This window comes from Anarrhichthys ocellatus, unplaced genomic scaffold (assembly GCF_004355925.1).
Source record: "Anarrhichthys ocellatus isolate YVR2014 unplaced genomic scaffold, GSC_Weel_1.0 scaffold33, whole genome shotgun sequence".
Classification (NCBI taxonomy): Eukaryota; Metazoa; Chordata; class Actinopteri; order Perciformes; family Anarhichadidae; genus Anarrhichthys; species Anarrhichthys ocellatus.
In genome coordinates this window covers 3,129,929-3,157,241 of record NW_022280063.1, presented here as the reverse complement: position 1 = coordinate 3,157,241, position 27,313 = coordinate 3,129,929, and the positions used below count along the sequence as shown (strand labels likewise).

At 40.3% G+C, this 27,313-nt stretch overlaps 3 protein-coding genes across 4 annotated transcripts in view; 2 read left to right on the top strand and 1 right to left on the bottom strand.

Annotated features, from left to right (window-relative positions):
• The window catches only part of cald1a (caldesmon 1a), a 40,572-nt gene extending 30,073 nt beyond the window's left edge, over positions 1-10,499 (top strand). Inside the window, exons 10-16 of the mRNA XM_031865855.1 lie at positions 1,996-2,039; positions 2,290-2,365; positions 3,260-3,403; positions 3,561-3,656; positions 5,303-5,371; positions 7,097-7,133; positions 8,799-10,499. Coding sequence (XP_031721715.1) covers positions 1,996-2,039; positions 2,290-2,365; positions 3,260-3,403; positions 3,561-3,656; positions 5,303-5,371; positions 7,097-7,133; positions 8,799-8,812 — 480 coding nt within the window. The 3' untranslated portion in view covers positions 8,813-10,499. The remainder of the gene's footprint in view (positions 1-1,995; positions 2,040-2,289; positions 2,366-3,259; positions 3,404-3,560; positions 3,657-5,302; positions 5,372-7,096; positions 7,134-8,798) is intronic.
• Positions 10,500-12,015: 1,516 nt separating this feature from the next.
• tnnt2e (troponin T2e, cardiac) lies at positions 12,016-22,366 on the top strand (the record flags this gene model as incomplete). The annotated part of the gene is made up of 10 exons (XM_031865610.1): positions 12,016-12,076; positions 17,774-17,788; positions 18,772-18,793; positions 18,898-18,961; positions 19,168-19,284; positions 19,414-19,491; positions 20,690-20,803; positions 21,053-21,165; positions 21,368-21,458; positions 22,322-22,366. Coding segments are annotated over 10 exons (720 nt in total), but the record flags the coding sequence as incomplete, so codon positions are not given.
• Positions 22,367-23,167: 801 nt separating this feature from the next.
• Positions 23,168-27,313, bottom strand: part of LOC116393487 (dynamin-1-like protein) — an 11,882-nt gene continuing 7,736 nt past the window's right edge. The window contains exons 15-19 of one of the 2 annotated variants that reach the window (XM_031865853.1): positions 27,160-27,240; positions 25,986-26,117; positions 25,784-25,893; positions 24,485-24,644; positions 23,168-24,150 (exon numbers count right to left, since the gene is read on the bottom strand). In XM_031865853.1, coding sequence (XP_031721713.1) covers positions 24,094-24,150; positions 24,485-24,644; positions 25,784-25,893; positions 25,986-26,117; positions 27,160-27,240 — 540 coding nt within the window. In that variant the 3' untranslated portion in view covers positions 23,168-24,093. The remainder of the gene's footprint in view (positions 24,151-24,484; positions 24,645-25,783; positions 25,894-25,985; positions 26,118-27,159; positions 27,241-27,313) is intronic. The other variant, XM_031865854.1, reaches the window with a different exon arrangement.

Here is a 27,313-nt window from a genome sequence, read left to right as displayed (position 1 = left end):
ACAAAATACGTTTGAAGATTAACAAGTAACCTTCCATACAAGGGTTGGGTGATTCTTTTCATTTTTACATCGTCCCACTGTGGTAAACTCACCAGTAGAGTTGTTCCGATATCAATAGCAGGATCGAAAAATGCCTCCGATACAGCCTAAAATGCTGGATTGGGTATCAGCGAGTAAGCGGGTCAGATAATTTTCGCCTCACACTAACGACAGCAACTTGTGTCACTCACTTCCCGATCCGTACATGCTGCCTGAACGGTGCTGCGCATGTGCAACTCTCAGCAGAAATGAGAAAGAAGCAAAATAGCTCACTCTTCAGCCACTTTAATCATCTGCTCCGGAAAAAACCCCGAAAATCGATGATGGAAGCTGACGAGTGAGCCATCTTCCTCCTTTCTCATCTCTGCTGAGACTTGCTCATGTGCGGTTTGGATCAGGCAGGTGCAGGAAATTTGGCAAAATGTTACACTTGTGAATCCCAGCAGTAAAACGAACATGTGTTTTTAACACACTGGCATTGGAATGGTACTCTGTGTCAGCTAATACTCAAGTTCAGGTATCATAAAATCTCTATTCGTTACGTCACAGCACACCAGTGAAATGCCAGCATGTACGACTTAGCTATTTTAACAATGAATGTAAACTGCAAATAGGTGAATGAACATTTCTGCACACATTTACGGTAGCTCTGGAATCGATCACTTTGTTTGTGGTCAGTTTTGTAAATAATGTTCAACTGTAATTTTCCACCATGCTGCACTCGCCTCACAGACACAACTTTACTTTGTGGTGATGTTCACCGTAGGTGCAGCAGAGTGTGTGTGTGTGTGTGTGTGTGTGTGTGTGTGTGTGTGTGTGTGTGGGCATCTGTCTGTTTTACTTTTCATACACTACACTCTGTGCTGTGTGTATGAATTGTTGCTTCGCAGTGTAACCCTTTTTGTTTTTATTTATGTGACACTATTACCCTGGTATAATGTAGTTGCATTGTATATTGTCCCCCAACCCAGCGCGGGCAGTTCTTAGACGCCTGTCAACAGTCGTTTTTAAAATTGCATTCATGCCATTGAGAACATACATTTTTTTTCTTTATTTTTTTATTTTTTTTGCCCAACTGTCATATTGTGACTAAAACATCAACAACAGTGAAACATAGCAGCAATCACCTCCCCAGTGGAAAAACACAGCAGTAAACCAGCATAACCCTGCTCTGTGCTGGAGATAAAGCTCTGTCCTTCTCTCCGTGAGAGAAGGACAGAGCGACGGAACGAAGGACAGGCTGCTGGGATGCAGGAAAGCGATTAGGGTTAACAGGATTACTGTAACTGAGTTCGGATGGCTACGGCTCTTTAAAACATGTCTCAGAATGGGGAATTTCCTGTCGGGGAGTATTTTGGGAACTCCCACATTCGGTAGCAGCCGATCGCAAGTTCCCTTTTCACAGGGGGAGGGGGAGTGAGTTTTGCCTTTTGTCCATTTAGTGGGGTTTTTTGTGAGGGTCTAAGGAACCATGCGTTGCCCCCTCTTTTTTTTAAGAATATCATAAACAATCCTCTGAGTCTCCCACAATCCAACAGCACATAGCAGGAAAAAAAACTTGCTGTGTGTTTTTGTGCGTTTGTGCATGCCTTTCAGAGCATTTTGCACAGGGAGGGAACAATTACTTACATTGTGTGTTGCTATTCAGAAGGATCCAGCATATGAATAAAAATAGACAAAATTATATATCCACCTTTAAAAGACTATTATTGGCAATTATTTAAATTATGAACCATAAGGACCAGTAATATCTTGTGTGTCTACATATTGACTTAGATGAAACTACTCATACTACAAAGACATAATAGAAGCATGGAAATCAAAAGGAAGGTTAGTTTTAACATTTGTTTTGAAGTGACTGAAGAGTCAATGGAAATGTGTTGTAGCGGTGTGTGCATATGAGGAACATCACTGCAATATTTATTAACCTAGAACTCCCATAACCTTTCTCAACAGATTGGGGAGAGGGCGGAGTTCCTGAACAAGTCAGCACAGAAGAGGTAAAAACATACTGAAGCATCATTCAACAGATCATGTTGTTGTTTTTCCCACGAACAAAGCTTTTAGTGGAGCATGTAAGCCTTGCAGTCCTGTTCTGCTGAATAGAAAGAAATGTACCCCAGGGTTTAAATCCCTCTTGGGGTTGCAAATGTCTTCTTCTCAAGGCAGTAAAGATGGCTGACCACACTGTGTATAATATCCAGAGCGGTCCCATGCTGTGTTTGCTAACCATTTGCTTCTGCCCAGCAGCACAGTGAAGGCGTCTCATTCTCCCGTGGTGTCCAAGATAGACAACCGGCTGGAGCAGTACACTTCAGCTGCTCAGGTTAGCTTTTCCTCCACTGTAAAATTGCAAAAATGTTGAAGCATTTTGGCGGTATTGTGACATCAGCGTGGGTGACACATGACATTTGTCTTATTAAGTTTTTATCTCTGTGTCATGCAAAACATTTGCACTATCCCGCTTGGGATTACAAGGCCCAGCTTTATAGCAAACATCAAAAATGTAACAAGACTTCTTGCAGGAACACATACACAAAACCAATAGACAACTATCAGGTATTACATGTACTCCTATATACTATAAAATGACATGTATTTATTTCAAATAGATTGTAAAAAAGATTTAAAAAAAGAAGCGTAGTTTATCCTCATGGTTTCCTCGTCTCCCATGCTTTAAAATAACAATAATTATAATAACAAATAAAATAAGTGGCCGACTTAAGTATTTCATAGCCAACTCGATCTTTGTACATCTTCCATTAAAATAAAATCTATTTTTTCTTTTGTTATATTACTAACGGTATTGTGTGGTTCCCAGTCAGAAACACAATAGAAAACAAAATAAAACTTGTCTGTCAAAGCCAGACAACGGGGCTAAGGCTATCCTGGATGTGGCGTCAACATCACGTGTCAGATAGCAAATAACGTAATGTAAGTCAATTATAATCAGATTAGAGCAACATGGCTGAGACAAATCTATAGAATCCTGTACTTACTTAAGACTGACGAGATTACAATGTCCTGACCTGATCTGATTCCATTCTTGGTACCTTTTCTGAGCCTAAATGTTGTATCACATACACTGTAGTAATTTCTCACATTATTCTCGTCATTAATAGCAGCTCAGTCGTTGTTGTCGACCGGTATCTGAGCTTTGATCTGAACAGCCATCTCTGCTATTCACCAATTTAATCCCAATTTAACCACTTTGTATCAGCAGAGGGAGAACAAGGAATCTCGATCCCCTCGCTCTGGAGCAGTAGATCTCCCCATGGTCACAGACAGCATGCGAAGCATCAAGAGCATGTGGGAGAAAGGCAACGTGTTCGGCACACCTGGAAGTGGCGGAAGCCCGTTCAAGGTAAGAGTTGAGGTGGTGGAGGATGTGATAAAGTTGATGAAACGTTGTGTGAGCAGAGAGTGAGAGAGAGGAAAGAGCCCAATTCACTGGCACTTCCTGCTCTGCCTTGTTGCTGATGACGACCAGGCTCAGCTGACCTCTGACCCTATCCAAACAGGAAGCAGCTGTGATGAAGACAGGCGTGGCGGGTCGCATTAACGACTGGCTGAATAAAACCCCGGAGGGCGGCAAAACGTCAGGAGGAAGACCAACGGTAGGTCGCTGCTGCCAGGAAGTACAGTACATGTACTGTACAGCTCAGAGTCCGACATACAACAGCTACTTTAATGGACCTACATTATGGTTCTTTAGATGTGTGTAGATTTCAAAGATATTTTTCTTTAAATCTGAGGATCTAATATCTACTTTAAAGACCCTGGAAAAAAATATAGGAACAATTTGTTCCCAATGAGGAGAGAGTTATGCAGCGGCCAAAAGAAAAAGCGCTGCACCCAGTGTCTTTCTGAGCACTCTGACCTTTTTGTTCTGGGCGGGACTCTTATTAACCACGAAAATGGAGCAGAAGCTTGTTTTTGTCCGACAGATTGTGTCACACACCCGCATCCTCATTGCTCTACGGCTGTCAGATCATCCTCATGCAAAGTGTATGAGGGCACGCATCCTCCGGTCGGTGCTCATGGTGAAAGAACAAAGTCAAACAAACTGACAGCTTAAATAGATAGTAAAACGCAAAGGGGGGGATGGTACACCGGCAGTTAGAGTGGTGATATTGTTGACATAGAAACAAAACCCACGCTTCACAAAAAAATGCTTTTTTTTGCCAGAGAAAAACGCTATATGGACACATTTAAAAGAATATTCTGTGCTATTCTTACTGGTTTGAAGTGGGACGGACTCAGTTGGAACAATGTGATGAACTGTGCTTGAAATTGAGACAGAATAGATTAATGCAACATTTACTTTGTTCAAAAGGTTTTAAAAAGCTTACTATTATCATTTGTATGTGTCTTAAGGATTCAGTAGTCAGTTGTGCATTGGAACAGTGACCCTGTAACATCTGAACTGCAATCATTCCAGCAATCATGATCAAATGCAGTACTCTCCCTCCTATATCAGCCCATCATTATTATTATCATTATGTTTTGTACTGCAGATATCTAATAATCATTTATAAATGATGCAGGTTGAGATGGTGTCTGTCTGGCACCCCCTGGTGGCCACAAAGTAAAGAAGCTTCTCCATTGTCTACAGTCCACTGTTACATGTGTCATAACATACATATACAGTACATGTAGATATTGAGGACTTGGCATGAGTTTTGTATACAGTGTCACTGAAGCATTTTATCTTAAGCTTATCATAAGCTTTTTTTCTCAGTCTGGCTCATGTGTGTGGCTCCATGCCAGTGTCATCATGCCTCTCTCCACTCTTAACCGTATTTCACACAAATATTTATGTTGGAGCTTTCCATGTCGCAGATTTCTGCTTGTGCTCAAAAAGGTAACACACAGCAGGAGAGACTGAGGATATGAAAGAGAGTGTCCAACAAGTAAATATTTCCATCAGACAAAACTGGAACTCTTTTGCCGAAGCTTTCCCAATATTCAAACATATGGAGTGTCTTGAAGAAGAATTGCCTCAGACCCGTAGTGAGAGTGCTATTTTCCACTTCCTTTAGACAAACACCTCTCTGCTTGACGGTGTCTGTCAACCTTTGCTCTCATTCCTCAAGCTCTCGGTCCTCCTCTGTCATTCCCTCTCCTCTACACCTCAGATACTCTGTCATTGTCGCATAATGACAAACTATTTTCAAATTGACCTACAAACGCTGGGCCCTCTGAGCACCGCTGATGTGATGCTTTGTCTTTGCCTCTCGTTCTCTGCCTTCCCCTCTGACAGGACCTGAAGCCGGTTGACGTCACTAACAAGAGGAGTCTATGGGAAAACAAAGGTTCCTCTCCAACCAAGGTAGCTAGTTTTTATTTAAACTATTCCCTAGTATCATGCTGAGGACTTTGTATGGTGATGATCAGTGTTTCGGTCTCAAACGTCTGGGAAAATCCAAATGAGCATCCAGATGTAGTTTTAACCATGCCAATTTGGTTTGTGGTCTTAAAAGGATTTCCTGTGGTTTTTCATAGTTTTCCAGATGTCAATCAAGGGAACGTTCTGTTAAAGACATGGTGTAGGAATATTGTAATTATAATAATAATAATCTCAAGATTTTGACGCTGGTGTGGCAGGAATCGGAGTAACATTCACTTATGTTTGTTTTTGTTTTAAAGAACTCTCATAGCTAGTTGACCTCACCGTTTAATCTGGAATAAGCCTGGAGAGGTAAAGGTTTAATTGTTCCATGTTTCTTCAAAGCACTTATCACAGAATGACCTCATGCTCTGCTGTCACACTGTCCACTTTTTGCTCTGTGTTGTTGGCAAAACTCTGCTCTGTTCTGCTGTGGTTGGACGCTGCTGCTTATTTTAATCATAATGATTATATCTTAAGAGTTTCGGTCCACAGTATTTATGATTTGAAGAATGTGTTGTGGCATACTCTCTCTCTCTCTCTCTCTCTCTCTGAATATTATTCAAGTCCCTTCACACACAAACTCACAACCTTTTAGAGGATGTAATTATGTGCATTTTGTAAACGTTGAGCAATAAACATCAATTGCTTTCCAAAAAGCACATTTAGGAATGAAACCTGTAAAGCGTGTGTGACAAATGTTCCAAGTGCTGTAAAATAAAAAGGAACAAAGAGAACATGTCAACGAAGTCATCGTTAAGCCAATTGTAAAGCCTCGCGCCGTCTACTCCATTAACACCCTTAACTTGTTAAGGCTGACTCAACAAAATCCAGAAGATTACAGTTCCGTGTAAATTCTGCGTCATAAAAAAAAACTTTTCGCCTGTTGTCCAACTGCAGTCTGAACGCTTTTCACAAATGGCTGTATCACATCACCGCTCCCTCTTCTGACAACCACAAATCACCACTCTCAGTCCAACTTCACTTGACTTTATATTGCCCTAATGGAGAAGCTGTTTACAGCATTCTTTACAAGGAAGAAGCCTTTGCTGAGTTGCACAATGGCTGTTTGACATTATTGAATCACTGTTATCACCTCACATTTTCAAACAAGTCTGGCTAAACCTGACATGAATACATTGTCTTATCTCTATTTTTTATACATAGATAAAGCTGTGTTTGTAGAGCTGCAACGTAGGACTGAAGCCCCACATTTTAAAAAGACAAAGATGTCCCACCTACCCACTTAACTTTAGTATAAACCTTCCTTCCTTCCTACACTGGTAGCAGTGTGTCCCTGCAGCCAACAGCTGCCGTGCGGACCGGAGGCTGTGGTCCGCCACAGTGAGTAGTTGGGTTGGAGGGCACCAGGCGGCGGTCTGCACTGACGTAAAACAGGCCCTGGAAAGGAAAGGTAGCGGTTAGCGGCCTTGTCATTAGCTAACCATGCTATGCTGTGATGTCAGGGAAGGCAAGATGAGCAGGCTAATGATTGTTGAGGCAGACCTGGATAGGTTCAACAGTCTGTATAGGTGGAAGTGTGAGCTCAGAAGTGGTTCTAGGCCCTTTCTGCTTTGACTGTAGGCTTTGCAAGTATGTTTTGCTACCTCTCTGCGTCTGTCTTTGTCGTTGCCTCCTCGTCACCTTCCTGTTCTTCATGTCTTGCAGGTGGCAGGCAGAGGGGAGACCAAATCAGTCGCCAACGGTGAGTTTTTACCAGGCACCCGAAGTGTCAGCTTGTAACTGTAGAGCTCGTTAATGTGTGTGCAAGAGAACACACAAATGGGCGGGCGGAAATGCGAGCATGCATACTGGATGGCAAACCTGTGGCTCCAACATTTCAACTTTTCAGAACCTCTGATATGACACCTTTTTCTTAGCTTAGCTGCAGTCCGTTTTTACTCTTTTAGTTAAAGTAAAAACATAGAAATGACCAAAATGAGTTGAAAGGTTTTACCCAGAAAGTAACCTACTTGTACTTGTAGGCAGCCTACTTGCTGACAATACACAGGCTGAGTTTAAAGGGAAGCTCTACAATCTGAAAAAAGGACAGAGATTGTAGACAACCATTTCTCTCCTTTGATTCCACCAATATCCAGGTGTCTCACGGACATGATCCCTCACTGGCCTCTCGCCAGCAAACATGTCCAATTGTGTTTGTTGGGAGAAATGTCCCAGCACTTTTACAAGGCGGTAATTCTTTCAGAGACTGGGGGTGTGACCTTCTCCATAAGTGTGCCATCTCGTCCCTGGCTCTTTGATTTATACGCCACCATGTGTTACAAAACCATCACAGCCTTCCCTGCAGTCTTTTTCAGTTCGCTGTTTGGCCGCCTCACCGTTTTAGGATGCCACTTAGGGCATTGCTTGCTATTTTAAAATCCGAACTGAGCGCCGCCTCCTCCTCCTTTTGTTCTCCCAGCGGGCAAAAGAGGGGCTTTGGCCTTGAGCGAATCTCTACATGTGGGTTGTTCAGCGCACAGCATTACACACACATAAATACACACCAATTTCACCTCTGTAAACCCACTCATCAGCCATCTTGACGCCACTCAAAGCTTTCAGCTTTGCCACTCGTGTGCACCTCAACTTGTGCTGCTCAGGCCGCGGTGCTGCCTCTCGTGTTACGAGTGTGAGAGGCAGTGTTCCTGCCAGGCTGATTTGTCACAATTATTGCTGGTATGTTGGAGATTAGCACACCATCACAGTCTGACTCAGAGGATGACCGAGGCTTTGTATAGATTTTGTAATTTAGTAGTTGGCTGCAGAAGCTTGCAGACATTTGAGACCACATGTGAGTTAGCAGCCTCACACTCTCCACATGCTTGGCTCTATTGGAGAACTTCCAATTCTGGTCATTTAAATTCAAAATTTAAATGACCAACAGACATTTATAATGTTTGCAAGTCTGATTTTGGATTCATGTTTATCGCCATTTTGTCAAATTCTCGGAGCCTGCAAATCTAAATAAGAGGACGTTTTGAGTTGAGTCTGGGCAGAGCTAAAGTGGGGCAAGCAAGCAGCACTAGTAGATCTGTCAATCAAGCAAAGACCCCCAAAAAAATCTCTCTCTCAAAGTTGTTGTCTTGTTAATGGAATTGTAATTTTAATAATTCTGACCCAGAAACAAAAGCAGTAAAAATCATTTTGAGTCGTAGTAAAAAAAAAATGAAAAAGATTGGAAGAGCTGAGGGTCTTTTATTAAAGCAGGCATAGCGGCCTTTAAACTGCACACTGACTGCAGTTAACCACACGTGGTGTTTGTTGCTTGGTTTGACCCTCTGTGTCACAAGATCAGAGTTATTAACTCACACCTGTCTGCAGACTTGTAGTAACGCCGCTGATGGACTCGTTTTGTGTCTTTCACCAGGTATGGGACACTAGTGTCTTGAAGGAGCCACTAAAGCTGGGGACCACGACAATCCAAGACTCTTCCTTTGACTTTGTCTTTAGAACCAAATAATGATTACACTCCCAAGAGGAAACCCAAGAAAACGGAGGGACAGGAGAGACGCTGTCCGAGCACTGTACCGAAACAGCATCATATCTTTGTACGGTTGCCACGTATAGTGCCTTTGCACAATGATTCTTGCTTTCTAAAAGAAACTAAATGCTGTGAAATTTGGACATTTGTAATTACTATTACTAATTACTTTATACAATCCTGTCAGGAAGAAAAAAATAATTAAATTTAGATTTATCTGTTGTACTCCATGTCGACAGTTTGGATAGAGACGGAATAGAGGAGTTAAAAGTTTCCACATTCCAAAGAGATGGGTGCAATCAGTTCTCTCCCTCATACAGTACATTTTCCATCTCTTTTTTGTATTTATATTTAAAGCAAAAGCTTCACACATTGCTATTTTATTCAACGTTCACCAGTTCAGGATAGAAATATAAGCACTTCTAGAATTTAGCTGATTTCACTTTTATTATTGTCTTACCAATAGTGCAGCAATGGTCTGAGTAATATATGTTAGCACATGTGATGTTTTGAATATGACCTATCATACTGTATCTTATATAACATTTTTATACTCATTACAAAAGGTATTTTTGCTTCTTCTTTTTTGTATCCAGAAACGTTTCAACAACAGGCAGTTGATTTTGGTGGTAATAAGAGTGTTGAATATTCAGAAGGCCATTACGACTTTTATTATCCTTTGTGTTATTTTATTTATGTTTTAATGTGTTTTGTCCTTTTCTATTTCTCGCTGTTTTTGTAGCTTTTGTGCCTGTTTGATCACTTTAAAATCTTCAGACATTCCTCTTAAAAAGCAGGTGGAGAAGGTGCCTTCGCTGTAGGTTTTACAATGTAGGAAATCTGCAAACCAACCCTCTTTTTTTTAGAATCTACCTTAACTTCTAATAATTACTAACTCTTCTTTATTGCCTCTATGCACACTCTTTCGCTCAGCGATCATTTTCTAATTGATGGCATTTAAAGTAAAATCAGGGTGCCGAAGCATATATAGCAAGATACTAGTACAATACAAGGATATTTACCACTATGTAAGTCTTCTGGCCTTATGATTGCAATCAAAACATGTATGACAGCTGAGGTAAATGATAGCCTCAAAGCAACTCAATATGATATTAAGACTTATGATTTTCATGTTTATTTTTCACTGATGTGGTCTTAAGTAGCACGTTCCCTTCGATAGTTTTTTGCGCGACACAAGCTGATGATATTATTGGTTTGCCAGGGCATTACATTGATCAATGTTACTGCTCAAAAGTCTGACAATCACATTCCATGGCTCCTGAAAAGAGCAGGGTAGCTTGACCTAAATGTGATTTAATGTGACATTTATGTTTGTTTTTAATACAGTGGTTTCACAATGTTTTTTGCTTTGTTTCTACAACCTTTTGTCCATTTTATGTTTTTTAAAGTTCTTCCATGTTTAACCAGACACTCGTTTGTGTAGCGCAAAGCCTATGCAAAACACACTATCTGTAGCCTCTCTAAACACTTCCAATGTCATACAAGTGGGCAGTTTCCAACTGGATGAATGTTTTAAACATTGTACGCTTCACTCAACAACAGCAATAAAGACATTGAGGTATTCCACATTGTTCATTCATTTTCTATGTTTTTCCCACGCAACATTTTCTTTTCCTCATGCTACTTTAAACAGAAAACCCTGGTGGCTAAACGCACTTAACCCAGTAGAGTAATTTATGAATAAATATAAATCTGGATTAATGATGCTGTTATTTAGCATTATTCTCACATTTAAGCTCAGTGGCTGAGTGCGCGTGCGTTTTGTCGGTTCCAATCTATTGCACTTGCCTGGAAAGGCCTACAAGCTCGCAATGTTAAGTGCCTTCGGGGCTCAAAGTTGGGAAATCAACAATGCGCATGCCCGACGTCTTTGGTAATGAAAGCAACACATCTGATGCCACGTCGGGCTGATTGCTTGTTGCACCGCTGCAATTTGATTGGCTGTTTGCCAGCTGCTGTCAGAAGGTGCGCTCTCGAACAGCCATGTGGATTATCTCGTACAGCACAGGCGTGGAAGTTTATCTTTGTAAGAAAAACGTAACATGAAACACTTCGGTACCCACTTGTCGCGGGATATTTTTTATAAACCAAACCACTTATAAAATAATGCACATTTAACGTGGAGTGGTTCTCGGGGGTGAAAATGGCTAACTGCTAGCTTTGTCAGATAAGACGGCGTGTTGCTTCCGGTGTGTGCTACTCGGAGAGATGGCACCATGGATGTGTAAAGAGAAGAACTATCTACGACGGCGCAAACGGCGATTTATTTGAGGTAACGTGAAATGATATGTACACTGTCGGGATATCACGTGTGTTCGTTTGTGTGGGATATGTGAGATAACGCTCTGAGTTCAGGTAGCCATCTGTTAACTTGACTTTGTTAGTGTTGGCTAAGTTTGGTTTGTGATTGTTGGTAAAGAAAGAAAATAATTTTAGAAACTAAAATATGTATCACTTAATCAGAAAAATAATCAATAGATGAATCCATAATAAGAACAATAGCTGAGTAAAGCCCTTGTAGCACATAGCATGTAATATCAAGCATAGACACATTTAAAGGACACATTTGGGAGACATATAGTCAAGTCGTCTGCTGCCTTCAAGTGCTCTCAGAACTATTGTAATTAGGTAGTGTTCAGGATTCCGTCATAATCAAGGTGTGTTTGGCATTCATCTATAAACTAATTCTGTTGCATGCCTTTTCTACTATACTCAGAATTAAGCAGGAGGCAGCTGTGTGCTGTCTCAATTCTCAAAATAAATGAAAACAATAAAACAGAAATGTTTGACAAGATCTATTTTTTTTTTCCACCCCAGACTTTGGGATCAAGTTGTATTTCCAATTTCTGGCCTTGAATGTGGCAGATTACGTGGAGCACTTGAAGGCAGCATTCCTCTCCAGGTGTAACTCATTTTCTGCCTCCAACAATAGAACTGACAACCCCACCAGTCACAGAAGAGATATGTGGTCACATGATGGACAGAGTTGTATTAAGTGTGCTTTTTGGATGGGCGGGGGGTGATGATTGAACTTGTGTTCGTCTGGATGTGAAAGAATCCGACCTAAATTGGCTGCTAATCCTATCTCTTCCTCAGGGATATACAGGAGGTAAGATCTGAGCATGACCTCTCTCTGCATGATGGCAAAAAGGTCAAGAAATGCATTGTTTGAATTGACATTGAAGTACACTTCATACTTTGCCATTTCTAATGACACTGAAATGTTCATTTGAAGTGAATTCTGTCGTCTGAGATTCCTAAACCTCCCCAGCATGATCTAACAAACTAGCTGTTACTCCTACCAAGTCACCAACGCTGAATTAGATTGGCTCAGACATTTTTTCTAAGTAGAGTCTTAAAGATTTTCTGTTTTTTGTTTTATGTGTTCTGATCCGAGCAGTGCATATGGTGGTGAGGAAGGTGCTGAGCTCGCCCCTGAGACAGCGGTGTTGGTAGCATGCTTCAGGCTTTGACTAATACTGCCTAATGCCCAAACCAGCACCCGCAGCATTCCTGCCACTGTCAGACTGTGTGTTATTTCACAGTTCCAGCCAGACGGGGACTGACCGCATGCATTAAAGCAAATACATGTTTAATACCCCAGCCATGACAACCGTCATACACTGTAAATTCTTTCTGGGTTTCCAGTCAGTGCTTTTTCTCCAACCAGATGGTATTCCTCTATTTCTCAGTCTTTCTCCTCTTCACATTTCTCTTTCCTCATCCATTTGACATCAGCTGCTCCATCTGATCACGCGTGTAACAACCACACAGGGACCCCAGGCACCACACTGTTTGAATTCGAGCAGATATGTAACAGAAGTTGAACAGAAGCGTGACTTTAGACATTAACCATATATATAGTGAAGGTGTAAATACGGCATGCAGAGATTTAATGTGCAGCTGGCCCTTTGGAACGACTCCGAAAGAGGGAACAGGAGCGTAGCCAGGCGTGAGGAGGGGGGTCGGACCGGGGATCCAACATCACCCCTTCAGTATATCAAATAAGTCTGTATTATTAAATCTGAGATACAACTTGATTAGCGTTAATGTTTAAGAAGCAAGACTTCTGAGATGCGTTGTTAAATACAAAGCTCCCCAACCAGCAGCTGACCAAACCGCAATGACAAAAATAGCCCGTCTGAATGCGGGACCCTGCTCATTGACTTACTGCGAGTACGGTGAGGTGAGCCAAACCTATTGTCTGGAGGAGTAACTCCACACCTGTTCAAAAGCACACTTTATTATTTTTAAAAATAGACCCTCGCTCCCCTCCACCGTTCAGCCCACTGACACCGCTTTTTACGATGTGAGGATTTATAAGCCCATGGAAATAAACCTGGTCGAAGGGTTGTTCTGACACGTAACTGATATATATATTTAATAGGGGACTTAAGATACCATACAGAGCCTTATTGACCTTGGCCCCAAACACCCCAATGTTCCTTTTTAAAAAACAAAGATCGGAATTTATCCTCAGAAATCTACTGTATATGTAATGTATATGAAAATATTTAACTTATTTTTTATAGATTTATGTCACTTTTTTGTATACTCCAGTGACTTAGCATTGCACTTTCATTAAGTTGGCAGACTTGTGAGAAGCAGATCATAATAATATATTGACGAATAAGCTGTTTTGCTTTCTTGTGGAGAGTTTGGGAAGATTAATAGCACTCATGTCCGTCTGTTTTAATATGAAGGTATAGCCAGGAGCGAGTGTTTAGCGAAGCATAAAGACTGAAAACCAGCAGCTAGCCTGGCTCTGTCCAAAGGCAACACAAATCCACCTAGCAGCAGCTCTAAAGCACACTAATTAACATGTTATATCTTGTTTGTTAATTTTTACAGGGGTTTATGTGCTGGACTATTTCCTGCGAATTTCCCACAATATCGAGACAGATCAAAAACGGAGCCTATAACTTTTAGTCCAGAGTGTGGCTCAAGCTCCTAAAACGCAGGTTCCTGCATTTCTCACAATGCGAGTCAATAGTCTTTTATTAGACAGCATAAAGGTTCCTGACTTTAGAAAGCTCCTCCAGAGCCACAGGGCCCATCATACAACTGTTTTCACGGGTTGAGTATAGGACTCCTTATGGAAGCCCATTTCCAGCCTCTGGGATGAAAAAAAATAAAGATCCTGGAAGTCAATATAATGAGAAACCTTCTCAAAATAATGAACTTAACATCTCATAATTCTGACTTAGTATCGCATAATAGTGAGTTAGTATCTCATAATGATGGCTTAAAAAGGCAGCTTCTCCTCCGGTGGAACAGGAGCGGCAGACCGCTCCAGGGATCGGCACCGCTGAACCACATGGTATCCCGTCTCAGTCGGGCTGACAGAGCAGAGGAGAAGCTGCCTTTCTAAAGTCATAATTATGAGATGTCAAGTCCTAATTATGAGATGTCAAGTCCTAATTATGAGATGTCAAGTCCTAATTATGAGATAGTAAGTCATTATTTTGAGAAAGTTTCTCATTATGACTTACTGGATCTTTAATTTTTTTCATCAGAGGTGGAAACGGGCTTCCATAACTCCTCGTGACAAACTGATATTTGTGTTAAACTGTTAGAATGCCCTTTAACTAGACCTCTAGTGTGTCTAGAGGCTTTTTGATACTCTAATCACATTCTTTCCCCCCTTTTTTACAGAGTAATAAGCCGTTATGCATGAGTATCAGGCTAAATCACACTCGTTGCGATGGACATTTATTGCAGCGTTCTACTTCAAAGCCTTTCGAGCACCTGGAAAATTGTTTACGTGCGTACATATCTGAGCCAATATGACACGCGTGGCTTCAGATGCACGAGTCGCTCCCTGACGGACTCGTGCAGTCCTGGTAGTTTCAGTGCTGTTCAGACTCCTGTCGGCTGCCTGCAGCCTTGATCATTGCCAAGAGGAAATGGCTGAGGATTAGCCCTGGAGCTCTTTAAAGCCCTGCGCCTCTTCTTTCAGTGCCCATGGTGGAATCATTTCAAATTCTACAATTGCTCCAATCTCTCAGCATGTAGCCAAGGTTTTTTTTTTTTGGTTTAGTTGTTTGTACAAATAATAAAAGCATTGAAAGGAGAAGAAAGGAGAAATACAACCCATCTGTCCGAGGAACAATAAACCTCAAGGGCTTGTAAAAACATAACAGTCCAAGACAAAGAGGACAAACAACAATACATCACAGTGGGAACAACATGAAAACACCAAAACAAATATAACCACTTCTAATTATATTGATCCCAAGAGAACTTGGTCTGTTGTGTGTCTGTGTTTGCGTCAGTTTGACAGCTGCATTAAAACTCCTATTATCTGAAAACAAGTTCATTAAAAATGTATCTCGTCCTCTGTGTGGTGAATTGAATTGGTGATTCTTGATGATTTGATTGTCTGCTTTCCTCTTTGTTTCAGGTAATTCAAATCCAAGATGTCTGGAGAAGAAGTAGTTGGGGAGATGCCGTGAGTACCGTCATTGCTTTTTAATTGCATCTTTAGTGTTTTAAAATCGACAGAAAGATCTGAGCTGAATTTGACCAATCGCTCCGAAAGTTCATTCCCTTCACTTTTCTATTTCAGGGAGGAAGGTGAGGAAGGCTTTGAGAGCGTTCACTGTGTTTTTGAAAGCAAAATGTCACTTTCAAGCTTCTGTTGCAAGACGTAGCTGACCTTATTATGTCTGCTCAGAGATAGAAACTCAGCAAGAGCAAGGTAAATGCTTCTGCATGCCTTCATGTGTGTATTGTCTCGTTTCCGTTGTCTACTGCTGTTAAGTGTTGTCTGTCAGTGATAAAGGCCATAGCAAGCTGACCGAGTGTGGGTTTTTTGTTTTTTTTATTGGTGCAAAATAACAAAAAGAAGAGAGTTAAACAATGGTGGACGTGTCAGAACATACAGACAGGACAGCGAGACAGTTTTTGTTATCGAAGTTTATCGAGTTCATCAAATGTAAGATATATATATAGTGGTTAAGGTAAGTGTGTACCAGGGTCAGGACTAAAAGGAGTTAATAAATGGTGACCAAAAAGAGTTATTCTGTGGTTTTATTTTTGATGGAGGCTGAAAGGTTTTCCATGGAATAGTAGGGTGTGTGTGTGTGTGTGTGTGTGTGTTTTCTCTGTTTGGACTGTAACACTTCATTTGACATCACTGTGAACACTGTCAGTTTCTCGTGTAACCGTAGCTTTTTATCTAAATTATTTCCATCCTATGTTAGCACTGCAATGTTTGCTTCTGAATAATTCTGTACTGACAAAGGTTGCATGATGGGTTTCCTGAAGTGACTGCCCAGTCAAGGTTTTATATACAAATAAAGCTTTTTATTGTAATGCATGCCAGTATTTGGTCAAATAAACATTGTGATGTTTCCATGTAAAAGAATAAAAACCGTTATGAGCATCAGTGGTGGAAAGTAACAGAGTACATTAACGCAAACATGCTGTACTATGTGTACAATTTTGATATTTATTGATTGTTTTAATGTTACTTTTACTTCGATACATTTCAGAGGGAAATATTTAACATTTTGCTCTCTTGATACCACTCTAGCCCCTTTAGGATTTTGACTGCCTCTTTCTATTGATGTATTGGTTCTTATACGTAAGCAAAGTATCAGATTACTTCTTCCACCACTGATTAGCATTGGATAAAAATAATTAAATAGTGATGTCAATACCATTATTCCTGTTGTGTTATGTGAATCTGCTTTGTTTTCTGACACGTGACTGCTCACAGGCTCAGTTTGTAATCCCAGATCATTTTAGCTCTGGTCACAATGTCAGACCTCAGCATTGGTTTCAGTGCATCCCAAGAGGCAATATCACAGTGTTCCAGGTTTGACCAAATCTCAGCCTCAAGCTATTTACCACAGGCTTATTGATCCACTAATCCATATTCTGTTCACTCAGTCATGGAGACACTGAAAGATGGTTTGTATGACTTGTTTTTGTCAGTAAATATTTAATTGTGTGTGTGTGTGTGTGTGTGTGTGTGTGTGTGTGTGTGTAACCATGTCTTCTTTTGTTGTTTTTTGGCCAACAGTAACAGAATTTGGCCTCAATAGTTCTTGTTCTGTTCTTGTTATATAGAAGTTGAAGAAGCTGTACCTGAAGTAGAAGGTAATTCTCCTCTTTAGCTATTGTGTCATAATTCCATCAGTGTTTTTCTTGAACATAATATTTATATGGAAAAAGGCTCAATTGAATCTTTCACTTTATATGCAGTACTATACTTTGTATGTGTAGTACTGCTCTTGTGCTGTCATAAATATTGCATACATACCCATTTTATATTAATGACACACCGACTCAGTGAAAGCGTGCGTGCTGCACCTGCACATTGCAGTAGAAGGCTTTTCTCACCTCTTCATTAACTATAAAGATAATACCTTTTTATGTTGAGTAATTGTGACATCTACTCAGACACCATTCCTGTTTGCATGCAAGTAAAACTGAGCACTGATTGTTTCATTGACTAACAGAATATTGGTTTAAACATTTCTTTTTAATGTGACAATTTTCTAGAATGCATAAATGTCTATTTCATTTGAATCGCATCATACTGAATGTCTATTTTTATGTGTTTATTTTACGTTTACAAAGAAAAGCTATCGTATACAATGACACATTTAATATTTTCATTATTTCATGTCGCCTTAGAACCTCCTATGGCTTTATTTTGTCATCTCTCACATGTGTATATTCTTTAACTTAAGTATATTTTGGCTGAATCGTTCCCCCAGATAATGTTAAATTATTGTTGCAAAGTCATGAACATTTACTGATGAGCTATTCTTGCATTTATTATGATCACTGCCTCTGATAAACCGCCTGTTGCCATTACTTCCACAAAGATCCTGCAGAAGAAGGTAAAGCACAGTCTCTCTGATCATACTTGCAGGCATGGTGTGACTCTGGTTTGTGCATCCCACCATTTTTAACATTCACGTAGACCTTAGTGCTGAGATATTTATGGAAATAGTAATGGTAACGTTCAGTCTTTTGAATTTCCTATCGGAGATGAATTCATGTTCATGTGGTGGTGTAATATTTTTCCTCATGCCTTAATATTTATTCTGATAACACACTTCTACAAAAGGTATGCCTCCATTTTCTGAAAATATACAAAGCTTCCCTGGCTTTGAACCCCTAGAGTAGTTACACCAACCCAGCATGACAAGGCATGCAGGAACTGTTTAGACTTTCTATTTCTTCTGACAGGCGAGAACATTTTTCATATAAAAATATATAAAGTTGATATCTGACCTGTGTGAAACATGAAGTCAATTTATTTGTGTAACATGTCCTTTGCCGTAGAGTCTCCAGCTGAAGGTACTTTAACTTGCTGATGAGGCCTTTGTGACCGTTACCGGTTAAAATGAATGTCCAGTGTCTTCACTTGTTCACTGGACAACTGCACTGTACAACACATCGGCTGTCAAAATATAGACTGTATTTTATATACAACTTTGGGAGACTATGAAGAAACCTCCTACATATTTAGTGTACTCCATTTCAGAAAGCTGCTGGTACACATGCTGCTCATTTTACTGTATTAGACGTCATGCACAAGATGGATACAGACGGTTCATAATAGTGTTTTTGCAATAGAAAGGGCTATTGCATGTCAGAATATTGACTTCTAGTGTTATGAGCAAGATTTCTTGTTCTAGTACTTCTGTCAGAATGTGTGTTGAGTGTATGAGCACTGCCATTTTATCTAATAAAGATCAAACTGACAGATCAGTTGAGAATTTTTAACTACAAATTCATGTTGAAACGAATAAATTAAAGAAAAATATGTAAATGAGTGTTCATAATATTCGAATCCCTTTCTTTTTTAATATCATAGATGACGCCAAACCCAAAACAAAGTAAGTCTAATGCCATGTGAACTTTAATCTGTTTACATCAACCAACTAGTGGTTAACTGCTCATTTAAAGTTCTTCCTATTCTAACCCAGATATGTTATTTTAGGGCATTTGCGCCACCTATAGCTGTGCCGAAGATACCAGAGGGAGGAGACAAAGTCGACTTTGATGTAAGTGATTGATTACATTTTAAGAGACAGAGAAATATAGACACAACTTTTATTGATTTTTTCTGAGGTGTGTTTTTTTTGTCTATATTGTATGTGTCTGCGTGCATCTGAGTTTGTCTAGAATGTAGTCGTTTATAGACAATACTTTGTTCAGTACTTTTGCTCAGTGGAAATGCAATACAAACAATGTGTACGTGTAACTGCAGGACATCCACAGGAAGCGTCAGGAAAAGGATCTGACGGAGCTGCAGTCTCTGATCCAGGCCCACTTCATTCAGAGGAAGAACGACGAGGCGGAGCTCGTCACTCTCGTTAACAGGATCGTAAGTCTTCCACGAAAATGTGCCAGAACATTGTAGTTACGTAGCACCCAATAAGCAATTTCAGAGTGTGTGTGTGTGTGTGTGTGTGTGTGTGTGTGTGTGTGTGTGTGTGCGCGCGCGCATGAGCAGGAGAAGCGTCGTACCGAGAGGGCTGAACAGCAGAGGGTCCGTGCTGAGCTGGAGAAGGAGAGAATGGCTCATGTTGCTGTGAGTCCCCTCTAATTGTCATCACATCTTTTTCACAACATACCCACAAATATAATAATCAAACAGCGTTCCATGAAAAATAAGTGACACTCTGAAGTTTCACCTTGCTTCCTGAACACAATTAGGGTGTTGGGCATGTGTATCCTGCTGGGGAATCTTCTATGATAAATATAAACTCCTAAACAACCGAAAGCCAATACCCTTCCCTTGATTTCTTCTCTATATTTTCCAAATAAATGCTGGCCATTGATGCTTTCAAGTACAGTGTGCTTGATGCAGTTTACTAATGTCATATTACACGATTGCCTTGTGCAAGTTAATTTCAGCTCGGATGACATAGGTTTTGATTAACTTGAAGGCTTTTGTGGACTATTTATTTTCGTGTTATCTGTGGCAAATATTTATGCATTATATTTTTCTTAGTGCTGGACAACGATTCAAATATTTAATCGCGATTAATCGCATTGTTATGGCAAAGTTCAATAATGAATTCAAAAGTAGTGTATTGCACACTTTTATTTTAAAAGTACTGCTATATGAACAAAAGGGCAATAACATTTGGTTCACGAGATGCAGGTAGCATATATGTTTTATACTTAATGTGAATATAATTCATACTTTGTTGGCATCTTATTCTGAAAACCGGATGTTCGTCTGAAGAAACCGGATGTTGTCTCACGTTAATCTTTCCGCTAACTTTCAAAGTCCTTCGCTTGCTCCCGATCTGTGCCATTTAAATACGTTTACCGTGAATTTCAGCATATAGGTGCACTAACATTACTGACTATAGGATGTTTGCTGGCTTTTATCTCACTGTTCTTGTCATCCTCTTGTTGTTATGTATATGTATTGTCTCTTGTCTTTCAATTAAAAAAAATAAAAAATAAATTTAAAAAATGCGTTAACGCGCGATAAAATAATTGTCGGCGTGAATTAATGAATGCGTTAACGCGAAATTAACACGTTAACTTGCCTAGCACTAATTTTTCTTTAAAGCTCAAAAGCTGGATCAAAAGACTTATGTTTAATGTGAGGGGAGTCACTCATAGTGATGAACCTATTGTGAATTATCAACCAACTCTGCTGCTCCCATCAGCTTTAGTTATTTTTATTGCATATGTTTGGTCATTATTTTGGTCTTCGGCCTCGTAACTTTAACGACACTGTTTTGGTTCACACTCACAACTCTCATTGGCAGGAAGAAAAGGAGAGAAAGGAGCTGGAGGATGCACGTAAGAAGCAGGATGACGAATTCAAGAAGAAGAAGGCTCTGACAAACATGACTCATCAGTATGGTGGTGTCCAACAGAGGGTCAGTCATCACACACAGGAAAACTGTTTCTCATAATTGATAATATGTAAACAACCATCACTGAGATAAATGACAAAAGACAAAGACTGTTACCATGATCGTAAATACAGCATGTGTGTTTGCACTTGAATTAATAGGAAAAAGGATCAGAGATTCAGACTTTGTGGCCTCTTGTATATTTTCTGTCTTTTATTCATTCTTTCTTGTATTCTTTCAACACATCCACTTGGATTGATTCTCCCTCTCCAGCAAGAAGGAAAGAAGGGCGCGAAAAAGCAGACAGAGAGAGAGAAGAAAAAGAAGATCTTGGCAGAGAGGAGGAAGCCTCTCAACATCGACCATCTCACTGAGGACAAAGTCAAGTAAGGGCAATATGTTTTTACTTGCAGTCATGGTTCACAGTTCTGTACACAGGCTAATGTCCACATTTTCAGTCTGATGCAGAGGAGTTGTTTGTGAATAGACTTTCATCTACTTCCCATTCTTTCTATCTTCGAGTTTTACAGTATCAATATGGCCTTTCAGTTTTCTGTTACTGAAATACTTCCGGTTTTTGCTATAAAGGGAGAAGGCCAATGAGATGTGGCAGTGTCTGATGACGCTGGAGGCTGAGAAGTTTGACCTCGGCGAGAAACTGAAGAAACAAAAATATGAGGTAAGAACTTTGCCTTGATGTTCATGGGCCAACTGCTTTTAGAACAGTGTCAGTGTAAAAGTGTATCTATATATCTGGTTTGGAAAGTAAGGAAATGTTTTTCAAAATGATTGTTTTTATTACATGTGAAGATGGATACAAGTCATGTCTGTATGCTAATTAGGAACAAGCCAGTAAGCTTAACTCAGCAAAGACTGGAAACAGGGAAACAGCTAGCTTAGCTCTGTCCGACAAAATAAAACATGTTAACTTGTGAGCTTTTAGAGGTCCTGGTTGGCAGATTTTGCAACCTACAACTGTGTGCAATGTCATTCTATAACTATATTTGTCACTACTGCCTTTTACAACAATGTATCCTTTTTCAAACTTTAAATTCCAAGTCATGCTTTTGTTTTTGCTGATATATTTTAGGAAACCTTTTTTTAACAACTTAGCCAGGGACTGCAGATGTAAAATAGCATTTTGGCTAATTCTGGCATGTTTATACCATGTGTATTTATTCATTTGCACTGTCCCCTTTCTCAAGTAAACTAAACCACACTGACGGAGTGGTATAGATCTTCTTTTCTTTTCTCTTGGGAAAAAAATGCATATAGTTCACAAAATATCTCACTGTTTATGAAATTGGGAAATGTTAGTATGTTTGTTTTTTTTAAATCAAATTAGATAAATATCCTATAATGTGGCTTTAAAGCCACAGACTACCTGGGGTAAAATGATTATGACAAACATTGCAAATTGATGGTGCACAGCCTACAGCCCTGAAAAAGCCACAGAATGTTAATCTACAAGTATGTACTGTGCTTTTTGAGTGGAAGATTGTCCTAAGGACCTACTTAACATGAATGTGGCTTGACTTCCAGATCAATGTACTCCAGTCCCGAATCAATGAGCAGCAGAAGTTGTGAGTAACCGTTAATGAGTGTGAGCCTCTTTGTTGCTGTGTAGTTTTGCTTTCTGTGTGTTGAAGAGCCACAAACCGAGCCTTGGACAGTGGAGCATGAAAAAAAACGTATCGACCACTTAGTGACTGAGTCACAAACAGGTGAAACGAGTAATGTTTGTTGATGATGACGTCTGCAAGAAGCTCCCATTAGGTTATTTGATCCAGCAAAAGAAGTCCCATAGTTCATAGTATAGTACAGTACGTTGAAAAAAGTAAAAACCAGTCATAGTATAGTATGTCGAAATCAGTCATAGTATGTCGAAAAAAGTCAAAAACGCTTATAGTATGTCGGAAAACAAAAAACGCTCATAGTATAGCGAGTCAAAAACAGTCATGGTACACTATAAATCATGAGATGAAATTAGGTTTTTCTTTGTCATTGTAACATGTACTTAAACAGAATTCTTCATTGCATCAAAGCAAAATATAGTTTAGTTATATACAGAGTGCAATACATGTTCAAAATGTTTATATTTGAGCATATTCAAAGTGTATTACAGGTAATACCGACAATATAAGAAAACAGTTGAGGGGAAGAAGGTTTTCTGTAGCCTGCTGGTCCTGAAATGGATCGTCAATTGGCACCTCGCAGTTTTCAACATCCTCTGCAGTGATTTCCGGTCCCAGGAATTGCCATACCATAATGTAATACATGAACGTAATACAAACTAAAAGTAATAATAGCCAGAGTATAGTCTGGCTATAGAATTCAGCTGATTTTGTTCAACAAACATCCATATTCTTCAAAAAAAATTCAAAATCCTTAGATGTCAATGCATTTATTTTTTTTAACTTGCTATGCCATCACTGTCTGATCATTTGAGTTGTATGGAGAACCAAAATGAAGACAATAAAAATTACAAATTTGTTTCGTTCCACAGCACCAAAGGAAGGGGCAAGGGCAGGAGATAGAAGCAGACATCAGCGGGAGCTCTCCAAGGAAATGTCAGAAAATGAGCAGAAGTATTGACAGATAACATTAATGTATGCTTAAGCAATAAAAAGTTAAGTTTGAAACTAGTCGATATTTTTCTTCTGGCAACCATACACAACCACAGTGCACTTCACATAGAGGCAGTGATATGTAAACATAATTTTATAACATTAATAAATAAAAATTCTGATTGTGTCAGAATAATGAACTTTCTATACAGTACGGTGACAACAGTGCAAAAAATAAAGTGATGAAGTACAGAGAACTAACATTTGCTGAAACTCATGTAGTTACATTTAGTTACCCAATCTATGATTACACTATGATTTCTGAGGTTTGACACATGACAGCTACTCCTAAATGTTGCAGATGAGAAGAATATTTAGAGCCGAAAGCTTTGTGGAGCTACCAAAATAGCATCAAAACTTCCATTTCCATACTGGTTAATCGTATTAAACTAACTCTAAAGTAGTGTGCTTTGGTGGCAACTGCAGTTTCTAAACTTTCACCTTTTAACAGAAAGTGCATTTCCATATACTGTATACATTACCAAGTATTTTAAATAAACAATTAACTTGCATTTCTTTCAGGTAGCTTACGAGCCAATATGATACCTACTTCAAGCAGGAATCAGAACAGTGCATTTTCTTATTTGCAAATCCAAACTTCATGTTCAGACATGAACGCGTGGAGCGTCGGTCCTTTAGGCATGATGAGGCAGTAAGAGATCGGGTTCAGCTCCCTTTGTTGATTTTTCACCACAGATGTGTTTCCCTGATCTCAGCGATCACCTGGCTAGCTTTTTGCAAAGCCTGTGGACAAAACAAAGTGAAACTACAATTAATGCCTCACAGTCCAACCAGTCACTTTACATCCATGTCTGTCCAAAATGTCATAATTAGCATATGAAAGTTATTGTTACCTTGGACTCAAGGATTAACTGATTTTGTTGGTCAAATTTGAAGTAAGTTGCTCAAAGCGTTCCTGAGACATGACAGTAGTGGTCAGAGTGAATCTAATCAGTTCATCCTTGAGTCCAGGTGGCCGTTTGTAGAAATTTGCAGAGGCATACAACAATGAAGTGACTGATAAAGGATCCTCAATTAATCATGGAGAACTAGACACTAAACGGTGGGAATCCGTTACCTGCAGCATGTCGGCAGCCTCCTTGCGCCGCTGGGCCATGTCCTCCGATTCAGTCAGCAGATCGTTGAGGAGGCCAGATTTATACAGCTGGCCGACGAGCTCGCTCTGGAGGCTGTCCTTCACATGGTTGACCAGGAAGTGCATCACTGCCTTTGGCACACTGCGAGGGAGAGAGGAAACAGACTGAACAGATGGCAGAGAACAAGGAGGCAAGATGGCCTGGTGATTGTGTTGTCCCCCAAGATGGAGGGGCTCGAGTTTGGCCCACCAGGTGGCCGTGCTTGTAGAAGTAGCCAGGGAGCAACAATATGGAAAAAATTCTACTTTGGTGGGATGGGAAATTGGTCAAATCTTATTAATTGATTTTTGTCAGCCATGGTTGTCGACGGTAAATTTGTTATGGTAGGTCTATGTTTAAAGTTACAACCACATTGTGAAAATGTTATCCAGGGAGAAATTCTTAATGATAAGGGTGGTAATGTTTGATATTTTGGATATTGTGAATAAATCCCAATAAAATCCCCAAAACAATGTTTTCTCAATACTTTCTGACTTCCCTTTCCTGTCTGTGGCTTCTAGCCCCGAGCATGTTGGTTCCTACAACTAATTTATTTTAAATAGTTCCTAAAATACATAGTTCAATCTTTGAAAAAGACTAGGTCATTTTTCTACAACAGCTGGGCACATTAGTTTTTAGCAAATATTACTCAAACAGGAGTAACTACTGCATTTGTTGGGGACAATTTTCAGCCGAGGATTAATATACATTTGGTGCATTGTGAGTATCTACGACAGCGATATTGGCTCAACATTACCTACAAAATAAACTGTAGGTAATGTTTGACGTCGTGTAATGACGGCTCTGGTTAATATCTGACCCAGCCAACTCTAGCCAGAAATGAAAACAGTGTCGGCATGGTACAGCATTTGCAAAGCAATCAGAACAACCTACTAACCTTACAACAGAGCACTGCTATCACATGGGGGCTTTTAAAGTTGTCTCATTCATAATATAGAAACAATAGTTGTTGCTAACTCACAAACTCAGCGGGCACATGTCACAGCAAGCATGGTGATCTTCTTCTTCCTCTGATGTTAATGTTTCAAGACAATACAGAACTAGAGACCACACTGCCATCTGTTGGTCTGAAGTGGTCTTACAGACTCCTTTTCAAAAGCCACAGAGAAATGAGCTTCATCCGCCTTTGGCTACGCCGACATTAATTGTTCGTCAATTCATTGTTAGGATATGTTGACATTCACCAGGCTTCTCGGTTTAAGAGGAGCTAGCCGGCTTACCTGTCCTGGATGTTCTTGCGGACGATGAGGAAGTAAGACTTGATGAGGCGCTCGATGACCTCACAGTCCCGCTGCTCACGTGATGACAACTTCCTGGCAACCGGCACAGGCTTCGGGGGAAAGAGAGATCATGTTTTTAATCAATCGTTAAATACTGTGATCTTTATAAAGGGGCCATGCTGATAGGCTTATGATTAGTTACCACATCGAGCAGGTTAACAGCTCCTCTAAGGGGGCTTCCAGGTCCGGAGCCAGGGGCGTCCTCTCCTTTCTTCAGCATCCCCCTCCAGTTCCCTGTGCCATCCTGCTCCGCCTGGGGCCCTGCTGCTGGGGCCTGACGAGCCAGGAACACAAGAAACATGAAAATAAATGGTCATAAGTCCAACAACACCCTTCTCTTGTCATTAGGGTGCACAGGGAAAAGATGGTTATGGAATGTAGCATTATAACCTTCACCGGTTCATATGCAATAGTGCAAACGCAAGGCAAACAGGCATGTACACAAAAAAAGTTCATAGAGAGGGAATTAACTGAACTATTACTGCACAAGTTAAAAAAAGTTGTTTTTTATTGACTGAAATTCAATGGTGCTTTTAGCTAAATCCTAACATCATCACAATGAAAAAAAGCTCATGTAAAGCAGGTATAGTGTTGATCCTACCAACAAGCTCAGTTTAGTATAGCTGACAAATGAAAATGTGAAAGATGGAGATGAAAAGTTAAGAGATTTGAAAGTTATTCAAATTCACACTGAGGGGAACATGAATGGCCGTACCAAATGTTACGCCGATCCATTCGATTGTTGCAAAACACAAATGTCAACCTCATGGTGGCGCTAGAGGGAAAGTCAGGGGATCACCAAAGCAGGTAGCCTTTGTCCTCTGGGGACCATGAATGTTTATAACACATGTCATGGCCATCCAGTCATGTCTGGACAAAAGTGATGGAGCGACCAACTGACCGACGGCTCGGCATCCCTACAGCCATGCCGCTAGCAGGTCTGTGAGTGCATATTTTAGGATAATTTACAAAGAGGCTTGGGTTGATGATGCACAGTAGTAGAACTTCCACTATCACATATTTCCTACAAACTAAGTACAAAAAAAACGGGCAACCGAAGTGTTAAGAGGTTGGAAAAGGAAACGGGGAGAGAAAGACATTTTCTGTGAGACAGGTGGACCAACTTTGAGGACTACAGAGTCCGCAGGAAACACAACGGTTGTTAGTGGAAATCCACACAGGCTGAGGGAGAGCAAAACAAGAGCATGTCATCAAGAGACAAGGATGAAAGTGCATGCCAGTAGCCCAAGCTCATCCATCCATCCATGCCCCACCATCAGCCCCGCACAGAACCAGCGAGCTGCGTTTGCGCCCACCTTGGCACCGTCCATGTCTGGTCCAGACGCAGAAGGCTCGCCAGAAACCCCAGTTGGGCGAGCCGGGCCTTTGCCAACAGACTAACAGGAATATGAGAGCAGGAATGGAGAGAGAGAGAGAGAGAGAGAGAGAGAGAGAGAGAGAGAGAGAGAG